Source organism: Hippopotamus amphibius, chromosome 2, assembly GCF_030028045.1.
Source record: "Hippopotamus amphibius kiboko isolate mHipAmp2 chromosome 2, mHipAmp2.hap2, whole genome shotgun sequence".
In the NCBI taxonomy this organism is placed as follows: domain Eukaryota; kingdom Metazoa; phylum Chordata; class Mammalia; order Artiodactyla; family Hippopotamidae; genus Hippopotamus; species Hippopotamus amphibius.
Window position 1 is genome coordinate 15,070,176 of NC_080187.1, and position 18,227 is coordinate 15,088,402.

The window sequence follows — 18,227 nt, forward strand, 5'->3', positions numbered from 1 at the left end:
AGAGTTGAACCCCTAGAGGGCAACCTTACTCCTCTTTCCAGGTATTGGGGGGCATTGCACTGGTGCTGCCTGGTTCCTTCTATACCCAATTATTTTCGTCCTTTTGGGGCATCATAACAAATACCACACAGTGGGTAGCTTGCAGACCACAGAAGCTTACTTCTTACAGTGCTGGAGGCTGGAAGCCCGAGATCCGGGTGCCAGCATGGTTGGGCAAGGGCCCTCTTCCAGGTCACAGACTTCTCATTGTATCTGCGCCTGGTGGAAGGAGTGAGGGATCTTTCTGGAGCTCCATTCTTGCTGCCAGTCATGAGGGTTCCACCCGCATGACCTTATCTCTTCCCAAAGGCGCCACCTCCTAATCGCATCACCTTTGGGGCTTAGGATTTCAGTCTAGGAATTTTGGGTGGACACAGATTTTCAGATATTCAAATATGCATTGCTAGGTGCTTTAACTACTTTCAGTTCATGCCTCACCTTCACCCCGGGCGCTCTGGAAGCTCTCTCAGACTTCCAAGCTTTTACTCTTTCTAGCCGACTGAGTTGCTTTATAGGCTTAGCTAGAAAGACTCTTCTGAGGGTCCTCTGACAAAATGCTAATTGCTGAATGTTAAAAAAAAAAAAGTTATTATAGCCACCGTTATTTGTTGAGCTCTGCCGTATGCCTGGAGTTGTGCAGCATTTGAAATAGCTTATCTCCATTCCATATAAGCAAGTTATCCCCACTTTATAGCCGAGGAAAGGCAGGCTCAAAGGTTAAATAGCTTGGCTGAGGTCAGGGAACTGTTGTATGGGGTAACTCGGTGGCCCAGAGAAGGATGTGCTCGGCTCTACCTGAGGAGGCCGCTGGGGTCTTGAGGGGAGGTAGTGCCTGGCTGACCGTGGCGGGACGAATGGATGTTTATCAGGTGGAGGTGGGAGCCGAGTTGTGCAGGGCATTCTGGGTAGAGAGAGTGGCGTGCGCAGGGCCTCGAGGAGCAGGACAGCCCGGCTCCTGGAGGGGCCTGGGAGGGGAGACTCTGAGAGGCGATGGAGGGAGAGGGTGACCGTTTCCTGTGAGAGATGAGATGGAAGCTGTCAGCAGCGCCTCTGATCTCCTAGGCCTTAAAAGCCAGGGCCCTGATCACCTTGCTGAGGAGTTTGGCCTTTATTTTGGAAGTCAGTCTGGTTTAGACTTTGTCCTGAGAAGCCTTGGAAAGACACTCTCTGTTTTTTCACGCTCACTGGAACAGTTCTGCTCTATTGGTCATGTTTGTATAGTCTCACTGCCAGATTTCTTTGGGAGAAATTTCTTGCCACCTCCCCCCCAAAACAAACAAACAAACAAACAAAACAACAACGCTTCATAATCCACTGCTGTCGATGGTAGGGGCCGATGAAAGTCTTTGAGCAGGAGTGTGACTCGATCAGACCATAGCCTGGCAGCTCAGAGGATGGATTGTCTGGGCCTGGGCTGTAGGTGAGGGGATGGCTCATGTCACATGAATTCTGGCCCTTAATCTCCCACCTGCAAAATGTGATTCTGTTTATGTTCAGTTGTTGGATGCGTCTGCTTTGAAGATGTCTGGCCCCATTTCCTACCTCCTCCTGCTCCACTGAGCTAAGAGAAAAGCTTAGAATTAATATTTAAATTTTGTTCTCTTTCAGACTGATTGAGGAGTTGAAGCTGTCTTTGAAGAGCAAAGAAGCTTTAATTCAGTGCCTTAAAGAGGAGAAATCTCAGATGGCATCTCCTGATGCAAGCATGTCATCTGGAGAGCTCCGAGGACTTTCTGCTGCTCTGAGGGGAAACCAGGAAAGAGAGACCGAGGTGAGGTGACGGGACACAGACGAGGGACTTTAATTAGCAGACCAGACGCCCCCGGGGGACACGGATGCACCTTCAGTCCCCACAGTTCGCACACAGTGGCCTTCGAAATACTAGCTCCCCGTTGTCCGCTGAGGATTTACCATAAACTGCCTTTGTTGGAGGCCCTGGCGTTTTTTTTCCTTCCAGTCTCGTGTTCATGTAAAAAAACAGTCCAAACCAACACGCCTCTGTTTTCCTGCGGGTTCACCTGTTGATGCCCAGGAACTTTATGTTCATCCATTGGGTTTTTGTGGAATGAAATTGGGGTCCATACCGGTTTTGTCTCTGTGGTTCGAGGCGGGCTGGAGGCTGCTCTGATCTGAAACTTCAGAGGCCGAGGGAAAGGGGGGTACTGTGTATGGGGCCTGGCAGCCCCCGAAGGGGGTCAGCGTGCGCCTCAGTTAATCCTGGCACCTTGTGAGGCAGAGATCACGGTCCCCTCACTGGGTATAGAAACACGCTCAGAGGAGTTGTTACGTTTTCCCGGGCTCCAAGAGGTGGGTCCCTGGTACAGACCCCAAAGCCCCCTGGACCCCTGCCCCACCCTAGGCAGCCTCCACGACAGCTGCTCTGAAGCAGGTGGGCAGGCCCGGAGGTGCCGGCAGGCCTGGTGGAGACCTTCTGGTTCTGGTCGGACCGAGTGTGGATGCTGCGTGTGGTGCATTCACGCCGGGGGACACGTCGATGCCCGTGGATGTCATGCGCTCTCTGTGGAGCAGGGTCGCCTTTGTCCCGATCACGGCAGCGAACCCTCTAGCCTCACTGGTTAATTTTTGGCTGCGACCAGCCCACGTCTGCCCCTCCTCCTGACCCGTCTTGCTCCCCGGGCGCTGTGCTTTAGGGGCCTTGGTGCCATCCCGCAGCCGCTCGGTTCACGCTCCGTGGGGCTGGTGGTCAGCCAGCGTGGGGGGTTGGCTGTCTTTACATTGTCTTCACTCGGGTGGACTTTGGGTGAGACAGGAGTGGATGCTTGTTTTCGTGAGTTCCTCAGCAGTGGGGTGGGGGCCAGGACGTAAGGGAAGTGTTCATTCTCATTGCGCTCGGGAAGCTACTGGAATGTGGGCCCCTTCCGGGCACCAATGAGTGTCTCTTCTTAGGCTGCACAAGTGGAGCAAGAGGAGAGAAATCGCTTTCGAGAGAGGATTCAGGTATGTTGATACAGTTTTTACAAATGTATTGAGGAGTTATCCTTGCCTCTTGCTTTCTTCCAAGTGCAACAGATAATTCTGTGTGACAATAGCTGTCACTCATTGAGTGCTGCTGTCTGCTAGTCAAGCTTTAGGCACATTAGAGAGGGTTTCATAACCTTTGCGATAACTCTGGGGAGTAGGCGTTCCCATTTTGCAGATGTAACACATGAGGCTCAGAGAGGTGAGGTCCCATCCTCAAGGTCACAGAGTTGGAAGAGGTGTGGCAAGGATTCAGACCTGCCAGTCTGATTGCAAAGCCACTACTCTGGGGTCCGCTAGTTACCGCAGCTGCCATTTGTGTAGCGCCTGCCCGTGTAGGAAGTGCTTTCACATCCATTATCTCGTTTGATCCTCACAACAGCCCGGGAGGGAGGCAGTGGTGATTATCTCTAGAAATGAACTCAGACTATAAATGTATATATTCAGTCTCCATCAAACCAATTTTTCTGCTGGCTTTTGTAGCATTAAGGAGTGAAATTAATGATCTGTTATTTCCCCCAAATAACCTGGTACGGTTTCAAAGGCTCTGCTGTGACTGTATTCAGATTCCAGAAGGCACTGGAGTCCTTCCCATGGGAGTAGCTGTCATCGTCTTAACTGATCTGATCCCCTTCCTACACCCAGCCCTGTTGCCGTGAGCGGTAACACAGTAACTTGGAGCTGATGCCAGGATGACGTTCAGCTCTACTTGGAAACATTAATCACAGGTTGACAGGAATAAGATAGAATAACTGCATTTGAGTGTGCTCTTAAAGATATATTTACAGTGCATTTTGGTTAGAACGCATCAACTTAGTGAATCTTTTTCTAATCTAATTTAGGCACTTCAGGAGGACCTGAGAGAGAAGGAAAGAGAAATTGCTACGGAAAAGAAAAATAGTTTAAAGAGGGATAAAGCCATTCAGGGTCTAACCATGGCATTAAAGTCGAAGGAAAAAGAGGTATGTCTGTTATGAAGTGAGATTTTTCTTTATTAGCCTGTGACTGGCCTGTCTTACCCTGAATTTTTAGCTTTGGGTAGAAAGTTTATGAGAGCTGAGATGAGTGTAGAAAGTAGGGAAAGTGTCCTGTAGTCAGTTAGAAGTTCTTTTGTAGAGTCTAATTCTGCACTGTCCAGTATGAATATAATGTGAGTTACATATGTAATTTAAAATTTAGCTACATTAAAAGTAAAAAGAAACAAGTGAAATTAACTTTAAAATACATATATGCCAAATGTTATTTCACCGTGTAATCAATAAAACAAAAATAATAATGAAGTATTTAACATTTGTAAACTCTGACTTTTGTCTTTGAAGTCCAGCTATGCTTACAGCACATCTCAAGTCAGACAGACCACGTTTCAAGTGTCCAGGCTACCATACTGGACAGTGTAGGTCTGATCTTTTGAAAGACAACAGAAAATTGAGATAAGGGAGTTTTGGGAGGCAAGGCCACGACTGCGACATCTCACCTGCCTGGTCCACAGGCTCCTCGGAGCCATTCCTTCCTAAACAGACTCATCTCCTCCGTTGCCGCCTGCATCTCACCATCATACTCCATCTTCTCTGCTTTGGTCTAAGTTGGTGGCACCACCATATCCCTAGTCTTGCAGCTGCAAGTTGCCCTTGGCTTCTGCTACCTGGCCTGTTGCCTTTGGGATTCAGGGTGGTGGCTGATGGTTCTTTGCGGTTTTCCTGTAGTGAGTATAGCGATCTGTTATGTCTGAGTAACTTCTTGGCACAGATACAGAGAAGAAAATGCAGCTCTGCGCGCAAGTCCAGTGGGGAAAAAAGACAGCGTGACAGTGTTGTGATTGAGGGAAGGGCAGGGGGCTGTGGAAGCGGAGGGCAGGGGGCCTGGTCCAGGTTAGGGTGTGGATGTGGAGAGGGGGACGTGCTCCTCCCAGGAGCAGGGGTCTGAGCTGAATCTTAAAGGAGGACCAGGAGTTAGCTGGGGAGGGAGGCAGAGACGCGGAGGCCGTCTCGTGCAGAGGGGAGAACATCCATCAGAGCATTAAGTTAGGCAAGAGCCCCTTGTGTGTTTGTGGAAACAAAAAAGTTTGAGGTTCTCAGAGCATCAAGTGCAGAGCTTAAGTGAGATGAGGGAGGAAGCTGGAGAGGTTGCAGGGGCAGCGGTGGCGGTGGCACTCATAGGGCCCCCTCGCCACTGAGGGCTCGGAGCACACTGGTGTCTGAGAGCGGCCTGCGGCTGTGTGCTGAAGGGGGGTGGCAGGGGGGAGAGAACGGAGGCAGGGAGGCCAGTAGCTGAGGCGAGAGCCCCCTGATTCAGAAAGGCTGCGTTAGAGCAGCGGTCACAGCAAGCGGGCGTGGAGGGGTGGAGCTTATTCAAGAAATAAAATTAGAGATAATTAAAAATCAGAAGTAACTTTGGGGACACTTGATGATTAGTTGTAGGGCTTGAGAGAGGGATCAGTCAAGGGTGCCTTCTGGCTGCATGACTGGCAATATGGCGGTGCCACCAGCCCCCTTCAAAGCAGAGAACATGGAGGATCGTGGTGGGAGGGGGGAGGCAATGGAGGTGATGAGCCTGTTTAGAAAGTACCGACTTCGGGCTTCCCTGGTGGCACAGTGGTTAAGAATCTGCCTGCCAATGGAGGGACATGGGTTCGAGCCCTACTCTGGGAAGATTCCACATGCCACGGAACAACTAAGCCCATGTGCCACAACTGTTGAGCCTGTGTGCTGCAACTATTGAAGCCCACACGTGTAGAGCCTGTGCTCTGCAACAAGAGAAGCCACCACAATGAGAAGCCCATGCACTGCAATGAAGAGTAGCCCCCGCTCGCCAGAACTAGAGAAAGCCCGTGTAGCAACGAAGACCCAGCACAGCCAAAAATAAATAAATAAAATAATAAATAGATTTATTTAAAAAAAAAAAAAAGTACCGACTTTGAGGAGCCCGTGGACTGTTCAGGTGAGAAGTCCAAGGGGCGGATAGGTGAGTCTGAAGCTTGGAGAAGGCCCAGGCCTGAAGGTGTAGATCTGGGAGTCCGTCTTACACAGATGTGAGTGAAATCCTGAGAGATGATCTCCTTATCCAAGGAGAGCGTGGAGTGGGAAAGAAAGCTGAGCATCGAGCTGCAGGGGACAGCAAATTTCAGGAACAGGGAGAGGAATGCACAGAGGGAGCGGGAGGAATGGCTGCAGGAGGGTGACGCCAGCCAGGAAGCCGAGGAGGCAGGAGTTAGGGGAACCACCGGTGTCAGCCGCAGTGGACGTTCGGTTCACAATCGTAGTCAGTGTGATTTGTCTCATGTGTTGGGAGTTCAGGCCCAGCAGACATCGGAGGCCTCCGCTCTGCAGTGCGCCAGTGGTGGAGCAGTCCAGGCTGCTGGCAGAGTCCAGGGTGTGGCCAGGGGAGTTCCTGGCTGACTCTGGGCCAGAGGAGCAGGTCGCTGGAGGATGAGGAGTTCTGGGAAGAGCCAGGCTGGGTGGTTGGGTGGGTCATCTCTGTAGATAATAGTAATAACCCTTAGCGTGAGCCGGGCTTTACTTTAGTGGCCACACACGTTACGTTGTTCAAGTCTGACAGTGCTTTTGTTTGGATGAGTGGCCGTTTCCTCGTTTTATAGGTGAAGGAGTTAAGTCTCAAAAAGATGAAGTGCCTGGCCTGAAGTCATCCAGCTAGCAGACAGCCAACCTAGACATCCCACTGTTCTGACTGCAGAGCCCTCGGTTACAAGCACCACCAGTTCAGCAGGAAAAACGTTTGGGCTGAGCACGGGGAGGAGAGCCCAGTTGTGTACTCGGCTGCTTTTCCTTATTTTCACGCAGATTGGAGAACTTAACTCTGAAATCGAAGAGCTCAGTGCTGCCTATGCTAAAGCCAGAGAGGCCCCCCAGAAAGCACAGACCCAGAAATTCCAGGTAAGTGTTGACGTTCTTTGAAGCGGCTCTCCCTGTGATCCTTGCTCAGGCGAGGTTAAGACGTTGCAGCTGAGAGGAACCAAGGGCACTGAGCGGTCTTTAAGTAGAAGAGTTCACTCAAGTCTAATTAAAGGAGCTTCTCCCACAGCTTTGGGTGCTTCTCCGGCCCCTTCCTCAGTATGACAGTGACGATGGTGACAGCCCTGCCCACAGTTGGGAGTGCTGAGCTTAGGCTGTGCCAGGAGTAGACCGTGCGAGATGTGTGAATTATCTCATTTAATCGTCACAGCCCTTTGGGAAGGTAATTTTCATCCCCCTTGTATTTGAGCGGATTTTGAAGTCCAGTGAGGGTGTGCAGCTTGTGCACAGTCACACAGCTTTGCAGATGGCAGGGCCAGGATTTAAATGTAGTAATTGCTAATAATAACAGCTGGCATTTATTGAACATGTACTATGTGCCAAGCCCTGTGCCAAGTGCTCTCCGTGGATTAGCTCAATGCAGCTGTACAGCAGTCCCATGAAGTAGGCACTGTTAGTATCCTTGTTTACTGCTGAGGAAATCCAGGTTCAGAGGTTCAAGTAGCTTGCTCAGAGTTACAAAAGTGGTAAGTGAAAGAGCTGGGATTAGACCCCAGAGTCAGTCTCACTCCCAAACCTGTGCTTTTCCCTGTCACCCACTACTGCCCCTCGCCTGGCCGCTCTGGGCTTGCCTGCTCCCTGCCAGGTTTCTGTCCCAGGCTTTGGTTATCTGATCTTTCTTTTCCCTTTTTTTTCCCCTCCAGCGTTGTACTGCGAGGACTCCTGCTGGTCATCCTCTTGCGCTTCCCTCTCTCTTGCTAATTTTAGTTCTGTGTTTTGAATTAACATTTTCTTCCTGTGTTTCTGGGTTCCCTATACAGTGTATACCTGTTACTAATAACTAATGAATCAGTAAAGCTCCACCATCTGATGAAGCCTATACTACCTTAAAGCTCTCCCCTCCCACTTCTTCATCCTGTGTTGTTTTTGGTTATAAAGTGGGAGTTAGGAGTTAAGTCTAATTTAAGACTGGTTCCTAAGATTCATATCCCTGGCCTTATCTTTTCAGAGCCTTGGTTCACAATAAGAGTAATTGAAGTAATTTGGTTTAAATCCTGGTGCACTAGAAGTAGACACAAATCTCTGTTTTTGGACTCTCAGACCTGCCTTCCCCACCATTTTGATGGTGGTTGATGAAATGGAGCTGAGATTACACTTTACACTGGGTTTTTTTCCCTTGCTTAGAAAATAACAAGCCTTAAAAGCTGAGTTCTTAGGAAAACCATCCCTATTTCCCATTCCTTGAGAAAAAAAAGATATGTTGGCAATTGATAAGCAGAGACCAGATGTCCTTATGTGTTGTAATATTTTACTTGTTGTTGGGCCTTGAAGGAAAGAAAAGTCTCATACATTTACATGTTACCCAGACTTATTATGTACATTTGTTAATTTTATAACCCTCAGTCCTAGTCTAAAGACTGTCAGAGTGAGTTTTGAGGTCTTGTAGTTTACAGTGTTGTCAGGGTTCCTCATCTTGCAAAGTATGGAGATCAGATAGTGTTGAAACGCCTAAGGTTCTATGTGGCATGTTGGCTGTTCAGAGAGCGTGCATTTAACCTTTCCCCATGGAGGTCGCGTGCTCACCCATTGGCAGGTTGCCAGTACTTGAACTCAAGTCTCACTCCAAAGTCTGTGCTATTTCCACTACTCTGATTATGTGTGTGAGTAAATACACACCAGGCCCTTGTATTGGCTAATTCATTGTGAGGTGTGTGTAATTTAAATATTGCACAGACACTTGAAAATGCATTATCTTTCACATTTTGGGACCTTTTTGGGGTGTCATGTGATTTAAACTAATTGCAGCATAAGAGCCAGAGCTCACAGGGTTGGCATTAAGAATGACAGTGAGGGGACTTCCCTGGTGGCGCAGTGGTTAAGAATCCGCCTACCAATGCAGGGGACACGGGTTCAACCCCTGCTCCAGGAAGAGCCCACATGCCATGGAGCAACTAAGCCCGTGCACCATGACTACTGAGCCTGCACTCTAGAGCCCCTGAGCCACAACTGTTGAGCCTGTGTGCCACAACTACTGAAACTCATGTGCCTAGAGCCCCTGCTCCGCAACAAAAGAAGCCACCCGCAATGAGGAGCCAGTGCACCACAATGAAGAGTAGCCCGCACTCACCGCAACTGGAGAAAGCCTGTGCAGCAATGACTAGACAACCAGAGAAAGCCTGCACGGCTGCGAAGACCCAACACAGCCAATAAATAAATAAATAAATATTAAAAAAAAAAAAAAAAAGAATGACGGTGCAGCAGCAGCAAGTGGTATTCAGACTCGTGGAGCAGTTGCCACAATGCAGAGACGTGGATTTTCATCATGGGCGTGGCTCTGTGAAGGTTACAGTGTGGCCTGGCTGTGCTACCTCCGAAGCCATTTAAACAATGTATTTTCAGATTGGAAGCAGCGTTATGCCTCCTCCCCTCCCTGCTTGGCTTTATAAAAGTAAATTTGCACATTGTAGGAAATTCATGAAATATTTAAAATGGTGGAAAGAGGTTGATAAAAGTCACCAATAAACTCATGTCTAAAGATAGTCACTGTTAATGCTTTGACTCTTTTCAAAGCATATTTAGGTATATATATATATATATATATAATCACCTTTGAAAAATTAAACAGCATCATAATATATATTTTGTTCTATAATCTTTTTTGTTTTCATTTAACATTCCATGGCAGTTTATATAGATCTAACCAATCTTTAAAAAAAGTATTTTGAGATAATTGTAGATTCACATGCAGTAGATTTCTGTATACTGGTTCTCCCAAAGTTAGCATCTTGTGTGACTGTAGGACAATGTCACAACCGGGATATTGGTGCAGTCTGTTGACCTTACTCAGATTTCAGCAGTTTGACATGCACTCATTTGTGTGTGTGTATGTGTGTGTGTGTTTTATAGTCTTTTTAAATAGCTGCATATAATCCATTGTATGTGTGTATCATATTATTTTTACTGTGAAGAACCTGGGGTGGGACATGGATTTGAATCCAAACTCTGCTTCAGTAACTTGTATCATCTAGGGCAAGATATTTGAACTCTCCCAGGCTGCTTGCACATTGTAAAATCTGGATAGCCACATTTATGTCACATAATCCTTACAAGGATTAAGTAAGAACGTGTATCTGGGCACAGGTGGTAACTCGGTAAATGTTAACTCATCCTTAAGTTGGATGATGGAGTTCTGGCATAAAAATATTGTAGTTTTTACTTTGGTCTATTTTCAGATTCTCAGTTAATGGTGTTATACACGTAGGTTTTAGTTTGAGGAAGCTCTCCATATTATCTCTTGATTGGGAATGAAAGATAACGGAGTAAGTGATGGAAAAAGGGACCTAGATTTATTTATTCTGCACCTGCTGAAGTGGGACTTTATGTATCATATTTTATCTTCACAACAATCGTGTGAAATAGAGATCATTCTCACATTTGAGGAAACACAACTTCAGAGAGTCACACGGCCAGAACTGGTCTTGGAACTCTGGGCCTTCTGACTCTCTCTTTATTGAACTCATCATGTTTCTACACTGGGGGGTAGAACAATTTGTTTAATAGTATTTGGGCTTTAGTTTCTGACCATGTCTAACTGGGCCAAATATTTGCCACCTGTTTATAAGCACCTGACTGATGAAATAGAATCCGAAAGTCAGGGTGTCATGCAGGAAAAGGTAAAAACAAAAACTCTCCAAAGAAGTTTTCCAAAGGGCCATCTAAGGGAAAATTAACACGGAAAGTATTTTTATGAAGTGAATCCAATGTATGAATTTGAATTCTTTGAGCTTAGATTTTTAAAGAGGCTTCGTTATTGTTATTTACATGACAATCCCACAGAACTTTGATCACTTTATAATAGCTACTATGGTAATAACAACCTTTGCTGTCCTATGTTTAACAAGCTCCTAACTGGTGTTCCTGTCTCTAGCCTTCCCCCTTGAGTTCAGTCTTCTTTTTTAAATTTTTTGTAGTTTATTGGTGTTAATTGGAATCTTCCCTGGAATGGGCAAGGCAGAACTAATGCCCTGGAAAGAACACAGGCTCTGGAGTCATTTGAATCCCAGATTTAATCGCTTATAGTCTAACGACAGGCCAGTCATGGTACAGTTCTGAGCCTCAGTTACTTAAATAGGGATGATAATGTGTACCTTGTAGGGCTGGTATGAGAGACAAAGATAGGAGGGCCTGGTTTAGCCCCTCATGTATAATCAGTGCTTAGTAAAAGGTAAGTATGAAAACTGTTCCAGGTGAGCATCTTCCCAAGTCATTGTTTATCTTCTTTTCTTTTTTTGAGTTTATTTAAATAAGCACGGCCCCAGATACTTTTGGCGGGGGGGGGGGGGAAGGGGGGTGTGACCCAGGTTTCCCATTTCTTTTTATTTTCATTTTAAAGGAAACTAAAGCAGAAGCTTCTATAAACCTACTTTGGAATTTGAATGGGGTTCTCTCTCAGCCTGTGTTGCTGTGTCCTAGATAAGAACTGGGGAAACATGGGACTAGATGGCTGGGCTGTAGGGCCCAGAGCCCCTCCGCCTCCAGAGTAGCAGTGGTTGTAGTCCACCCCGCTGAACAACTGGGGCTTCACTGTCGATGGTTGCAGAGGTGGCTTTCTTGGGAGCTGGGGCCAGTCCCTTTACTCCACAGTTTGAGTTGTGACCTTGACTGTTTGAGTGTCCCTTGTTTTAAAATATTTAATCTTGTCCTCAATCTAATTCAAAAGACAGATTTTAAAAAGTTTATTTTCTCCTGATTATAAATATTATATATGCTTCAATTTTTTTTCCCAGATGATTAGAAAGAAGGGGAAAAAGGGAAATCAGGAAATCACCCAATCACTGTGAACACTGATGTTTTTCCTTCTTGATTTTCTTCTATGCACAGATTTTATTTTTTAGATCATTTACAATTTGATTTTCTATTTTTTTAGTATAATATTGTGACTGAGAAATAGTCACATGTTATATATTCACATAGTCACATTCGTATATACTTTGTAAATACAGTTTTAAGATTTTGTTGTGTGGCCTTGTCATACTTCATTCATTTTTCATATTCTTGCACATTTAGGTTGTTTCTTATTTTTTACTGTTCTGAGTAATTCTGTGGTGAATGACTTTGTATATAAGGCTTTCCCCCCCTTATGTTTTGGATTCTTCTCCTGAGATTGAATCCTAGGAATGGAATTATGGGGATGAGAGTGAACATCTTTATATAACACACACGTCATTGGTGTGTGTAATCTGTCCACAGGGAGGTCTATCCGTGTACACTCCTACCAGCATAGTTCTTGGCTTCTAGATGCTTGGTCATTCTTGAAACATGAATGTTAATTGTGCTATTTCACAATAAGCTCGCCAGCACTGGATAGTCTCATTAAAACAATCTCACTTGTTAAATGAAAGCTTGTTTTAATTTGCTCTTTCTATTGGTGAGTTACAGATTTTTTTCATATGCTTGATAATCACATATGTATTTTCTCTAATAAACTGTATTAATGAAATAAACATGTTCTTGAAACGTGTAGACCTCCAACTCTGCTGAACTTATAGCCTCCTGATATGACTATCAGTTACCAGGCTGACCACTCCTTTTTCACTAGATGACTCTGGGTTTGAGCCATTCTGACAGAGACGAACATTGCCAGTGCTTGAATCCATCTCTGCTTTTTTGAATAAAACTCCTTATTTTCTATCTTTTAAAAATCATTACATTGTTTTTTTAAACTATCATAGAAATAACATGCTTACTAACCCTACAACATTTGAAAATACCGCAGAAAACCATCTGTATTCCCATCCTACTAAAGACAATTACTGTTAACATTTTGTGCTTTTCTTTCTCATCTTTAAAAAAACCAAGTTGTTTTACACAGTAATTGTAGGCGTTTCCCCCTTAACATCAATATCATAACATAAACACTACCCTGTGTTATTTCAAAACCCTCATATTACTTGTGTTTTGGGTCCTGAATGTTGTTTATGTTAATTTCCACCCCGCCACCCCTCCAAGGTGAGCAAGGAGCACAGATTTCTTGATTTGTTTACTGAGCTGTGAAAATCAGCACAGCTCCCCCTCCCCTCCTCTTCTAGGGGTCAGAAGAGTACGAGGATCCTCTGTTAGAAGAGGCAGCCCTTTTGGCTGAGCTGCACTCAGAAAACCTCACCAAGAGCACAGAGAACCACAGACTGCGTAGGAGCATTAAGAAGGTCACCCAGGAGCTGAGCGACCTGCAGCAGGAGAGGGAGAGACTGGAGAAGGAGCTGGAGGCAGCCCACCGAGAGAGGAGCAAGGGAGACCGCACCATCCACGTGAGTGCCTGGGTCGGGGGCACCTTGGCTGTTTGAGGGAGACAGATATTCATCGCCGAAAACTTAGAAGAACTCAAAAAATATTAAATATTTCACTCATCATCTCATCACCTGGAAATGACCAGGCCTAACTATTTGATGTTCTCGTCCTTTTATTCGCTCTCTCTCAATCTCTCTCTCTCTCACACACACACACGTGTGCATACATGCACACATGTGCACATTATTAGTATCAAGCTGAAAATGCATTTTTGTATCTTTTTTTTTTTAAATTGTTCTCCCTTTGGTGTGTAGCTGTTATGAGTGTTCTTCAAAAACATGTTGTTTTGTGTGTGAACATGATAGTTCATCACTTCAATGTGCTGCCGTTTATTTAAGTAGTCCTTACTGTAGGATGTTTAGTTCATTATATTTTTTGCCTTCTAGCAAACGCCGCAGCAAACATTGGTGTACATAAATATTTATCCACTGATTGTTTCCTGATAGAGGTATAATTACTTGGTCAAAGAGTATGAATATTTTTAACACTATTTTATAGATACACCCACATTGTTCTTCAGAAAGATTATACCACATTTCCCTAGGTAAGAGTGATTTTTTAAGACTACTCTATTTAGCATCGAGTGTTAGTTTTTAAAAAAATTCTCTCTGAATTTGGTAGACAAAAAATTGTTTATCTCTTACAATTTCTATTATATTTAAACTTCAGTATTCAGTATCATGAGAGTCACGTCCAGATCCAAAGCCTTGGTGCAGTCGGGTAGCATAAGGTCTGAGGCCGAGTGATCACTGACACTCAGGTTAAACGAATTCCCTGCATGGGAGCGTGGGGCAAGCAGAGATGCTGGAGTAGAGAGCTCGAAGGTGAGCCTGCAGGTACCAGAGGTTAGTTCTCTGGTGGCTGCTGTTGGCGGGGATGGGACATCAGGATCCATAGTTTGAAACCCTAATGCTGATATCGACAAGAGGATTGACATACAGATGTATGTCTATTTTAACAGAAATTTTAATGAACATCAAGAAAGCAGTAATGGAAACTTAGAAAAATGAGAAAATGTCACCTGAAGTTCCACAACCCTCGTAAAGTAACTGTTTTTCAGTATCACCCTTCAGTCCTGGTGCCGCTGGGACCCCAGTCTAATCAGAGGCTAAATGCTGTTGTGTGTTCTCCGGTCACCTTCTTTGTCATGGCCATCTCCCTGTGTTGTATAGGCTCCAGAGCAGTCATGCTGGATGATGCATATGTTTCGTTGAATAGATTTCACATGATTTATTTAATAATTTCCTGCTCTCTTGGACATTTTGGCTGTTTAAATAATACCACAATGAACATCTCTGGGCATAAAGGCTTTTTTTTTTTCTTGAACTCCCAAGGATAGATTCTAAGGAGTGAGATCACTGGGTCAGATGGTACAAATATTTTATACTAGTTAATCACACTGCCAAGTTATTTGTCGAAAGGGCTGGCTTAATTTATGCTGCCACCAACAGTGTTGGCGTATACCAGTTTATTGCATGTTATTAACAGACCCGTTTCTCATATTTATTCAATGTTATTGAACAGCAGATGTATCTGGGTTAGCCGGTGGAAATACATGGCACGACCCCTGAACGTTTCATTTTTTTCTTAAGGGAGATGAAAATATTATATATGACAAGATGCAAAGCAGCATAAAGCCCAGAGCTCATTCGTGCAGCTCCCATAGTCAGTGCAGAAGGGCAGAGCAGTCAGGGAAACTTTCTAGAGGAGGTGACACTTGAGTGAGCCGTGTAAGGCTGGAGTTGTGTACCTTTATGGATCAGTAAAGAGAAGGCTGGCCAGAGGGTCCTTCTACAGAGGTCAGTGTTCATTATCAGTTCTTAGAGCCTGTTGGATAACTTTTGTTTTTCTTAGTTTATCTCCTGCATCCCCCACTATCATTCTAAAAATGTTTATTCAGTAGAAATTGAATTCGAGGGATACACACACGCACACACCCCAGCTCTATAAAATATGTAACTGTTTGTTTACATTATAACTTACTCTTGGTAAGCATGAAATGGCCATATAATATTACATCAAGTGGATACGCTGTGATTTATTTACCTATCCCTCTATTGTCAGGCAGTGTTGGTTCCATAATTCACTTATTCAGGAAAAACCCTGGTGCTTTTAAAAGAATTTTGGACTGCTGTTGATAAGAAGATTTATTCCTAAATAACATGCACACGTGTTCATAAAGAAGCAAGGAATGCTTGGCCAAGACTGGAGGGGGCATATGACAGTGAGAGGGAGGGACTGAAGTGTACTACAGGTGGGAGTTTCTTTTTAGCCAGGGACAGAAACCCAGCTTCAAGTAACTTAGGCAGAAAGGGGAATGTATTGCCTTGGATAACGAAACAGCTGGAGGGACAGGGGTGACAGGAACTCACAGTCTGTGTCTCTCTGAGAGCTGGCTTCTCTTTCTTGCATCCATTTACTCCAGCTCCAAGTGGTTAGACCCACCATTGCCAGCCCTGCTGGGATCACAGCTCCTCTGTGAGAGGACGGAGGACTCTCACACCCCACTACCCCTGTGGTCCCCTGGTCGGGAGGGCCACCTTGGGTCACGTGCTCATTCCTTGTCAGAAGTGGGTGTGCGTGCGTGTGTGAGCTCATGTACCGTCACTGGCAGCTCCCCCAGAAGCACGTGTGGAGAGGGGGAGCCGTTACCTAGAGAAGGCGCTGTTTTGTTTCAGGGCCGTGGGCACCAGAACAGCAGCTGTGCCTCCGAGTGCTCCCCTCAGGTGACCGTGCCTGTGACTCGGGGCTTCCTGGCGTCTCATCACGGCTGCTCTTCTGCATTAAGTCATCCATGTTTCTGACGAGATGATCTGGCCATGGTTTCTTTCTTTTTGCTCATGTACTGCAGCACAACGATATCTCTGCTTAACTTCTCTTTTTATCCTAAGAGTTTGGCTGTGTCCATCTCACAAGCATGGATCTTGGGGGCACTGGCTTATTCAGGATCTGGGGAACCCTGCTGAGGGTGACTGCCTGATGTGCTAGGATGCCGCCAGAGGTGGAGCAGAACCCTCTGGCCTTGCGTGTCCTGTCAGCTGGTTCTGTTCACCAGGCTCTTTAATTAACTAGAGCCTCCCACTCACCAGCTGTTATTGCTGTTGCTTTCGGATTGAAACACACAAAACCCCAGGCCTTTGGTGGCCTCTGTGTCTGGCTTGGCAACGGAAAGGACTCCATTCATGCATTCAGCCACATCGAACACTCGGTGTAGGCCGTCAGCTCCGCCTGGGGACAGTTCCGTGACGGAGGGAGGAACAGGAGCACAGAGCAGGATTGGAGAAGGCTCCCGGGGAAAGTCACTGTTGAACTGGTTCTGAAGTTTGAGTTGAAGGTTATGAGATAGGCAGCGGAGAGGAGGGTTTCGTACAGAAAGCGAAGGTTACACAGGTGTGAGAGAGTACGGTGTTTGGGGGAAGAAGGGTTTGGGGCTGGAGTGAAGGGTGGCTTTAACCTGGAGAGAGGTTGGATTGTAGAGGGCCTTGGCTACAGAGTTTGGGAGTGTGGACTTGACCTACAGGCAGGGGGGCCCCTGTCGAGGGGGAGTTAAGCAGAGGATTGTTAGGATCAGATTTGCAGTTTAGAGAGGCTTGTCTGATGGATGTCTGGAGAATGGATTGGCTGCGGAGAGCCTGCAGACAGGAAGATGAGAAAAGGCACGTGACATGTGAGTCAGGCTCCGAGAGGTCAGGGGTAGAGGGGAAAAGAGAAAGAACCTGTCCCTCTGTAGTGGAGCCGCTCAGGTGTGGCTTCTGGGCTGTCTGGGTGCATCGTCAAAGCTTTCCCCACCAGGACTCTTGAATAATCAGCATTTACTCAAGCTTTGCTGTATCCCACAGGTAGGGCTAAAGAACGTTGGTAAGAAAATGTGTTCCAAACACCGGTCTTTTTCTCAGTCCACATTCAGCTCAATCCTCAACACCCTCTGGTAATGAAAACTGCTATTAGAATGATAGAAATAAAGTGGATATGATTTCTTAGGTGTCTATTTCTCCAGTGTATTTTACAGTTAATAAAAGGACTGCCTGTCTTTCCCTTGCTGCTCACAACCCTGTGATTGGGCGTAGAACAGGTTATTCCCATTTTACAGATTAATTGCAGCCTCAGAATTTAAATGGCGTGATCGCAGTCACATAGAAGGTGACCAATATGTGATTTGGATCCAGGTCTGTGGACGCTTAGTTTCAGGACTTTGCCTAAGATACTGTGCTGAAGCTGTGCCAAACCGTCAGTATTTATGTTAAGAATACTGGGCTTTTAGCAAAGACCGAAGATTGATATAATTTCAGCTTTTCAGTGGACCACAGTAATCCGTTTTCAAGACCACCCAACTTGAGGTATTTTGGTTATTCGAAGCTTTCAAACTTGTAATTTCTTTCTGTGTTTCAAAAACATTTTCAGAGGTTTATGGAAAGTCATAAAATTAAATGCGATCAAAGGCATTAGGGTCATGGGAAAATCAGGCTGACTTAGTGAAAGGGAAGCAGGTGGGTGAGGAGAAGTGTGTGTTGTGATAGCTGTCACAGAGCTCAAGAGGCGGACTTAAAATCCAGCTGGGAGCTCCTGGCAGTGAAAGTAAAAAGGGAAATTCAGTCACAAGATCTCCAGTGTCTGTAAGATGAACATGTTAAGATAAAGGGACAGCTTTTGCTGGCACTGAGGCCTGAGGGAAGTATTGCCTCTGGTGGGTTTTTACAGAGTTCTCTGAGCAGTATACAGTCTCCGACAATACCCCATTCAATACAAGCAATTTTGCACAGGGCCAGATCAATGTCATCCAAGTCGGTTAAGCTTGTAAGTATTAAGGTTTTCAGTCCCCGGGACTCTGTCTAGCTGTTTCCCATTATTCTGGTTTCTTGGACAAGAATTACAAAATCAGTGGGAAGTACTACA

The 18,227-nt window shown here is 45.7% G+C and overlaps 1 protein-coding gene across 17 annotated transcripts in view; it reads left to right on the forward strand.

The window, feature by feature from the left end:
- Positions 1 to 18,227, forward strand: part of CDK5RAP2 (CDK5 regulatory subunit associated protein 2) — a 191,269-nt gene that overhangs the window by 49,322 nt on the left and 123,720 nt on the right. For 16 of the 17 annotated variants that reach the window (XM_057721670.1, XM_057721678.1, XM_057721675.1 and 13 more), the window contains 5 exons: positions 1,648 to 1,810; positions 2,947 to 2,997; positions 3,861 to 3,980; positions 6,816 to 6,908; positions 13,076 to 13,294. In XM_057721670.1, coding sequence (XP_057577653.1) covers positions 1,648 to 1,810; positions 2,947 to 2,997; positions 3,861 to 3,980; positions 6,816 to 6,908; positions 13,076 to 13,294 — 646 coding nt within the window. The remainder of the gene's footprint in view (positions 1 to 1,647; positions 1,811 to 2,946; positions 2,998 to 3,860; positions 3,981 to 6,815; positions 6,909 to 13,075; positions 13,295 to 18,227) is intronic. The other variant, XM_057721679.1, reaches the window with a different exon arrangement.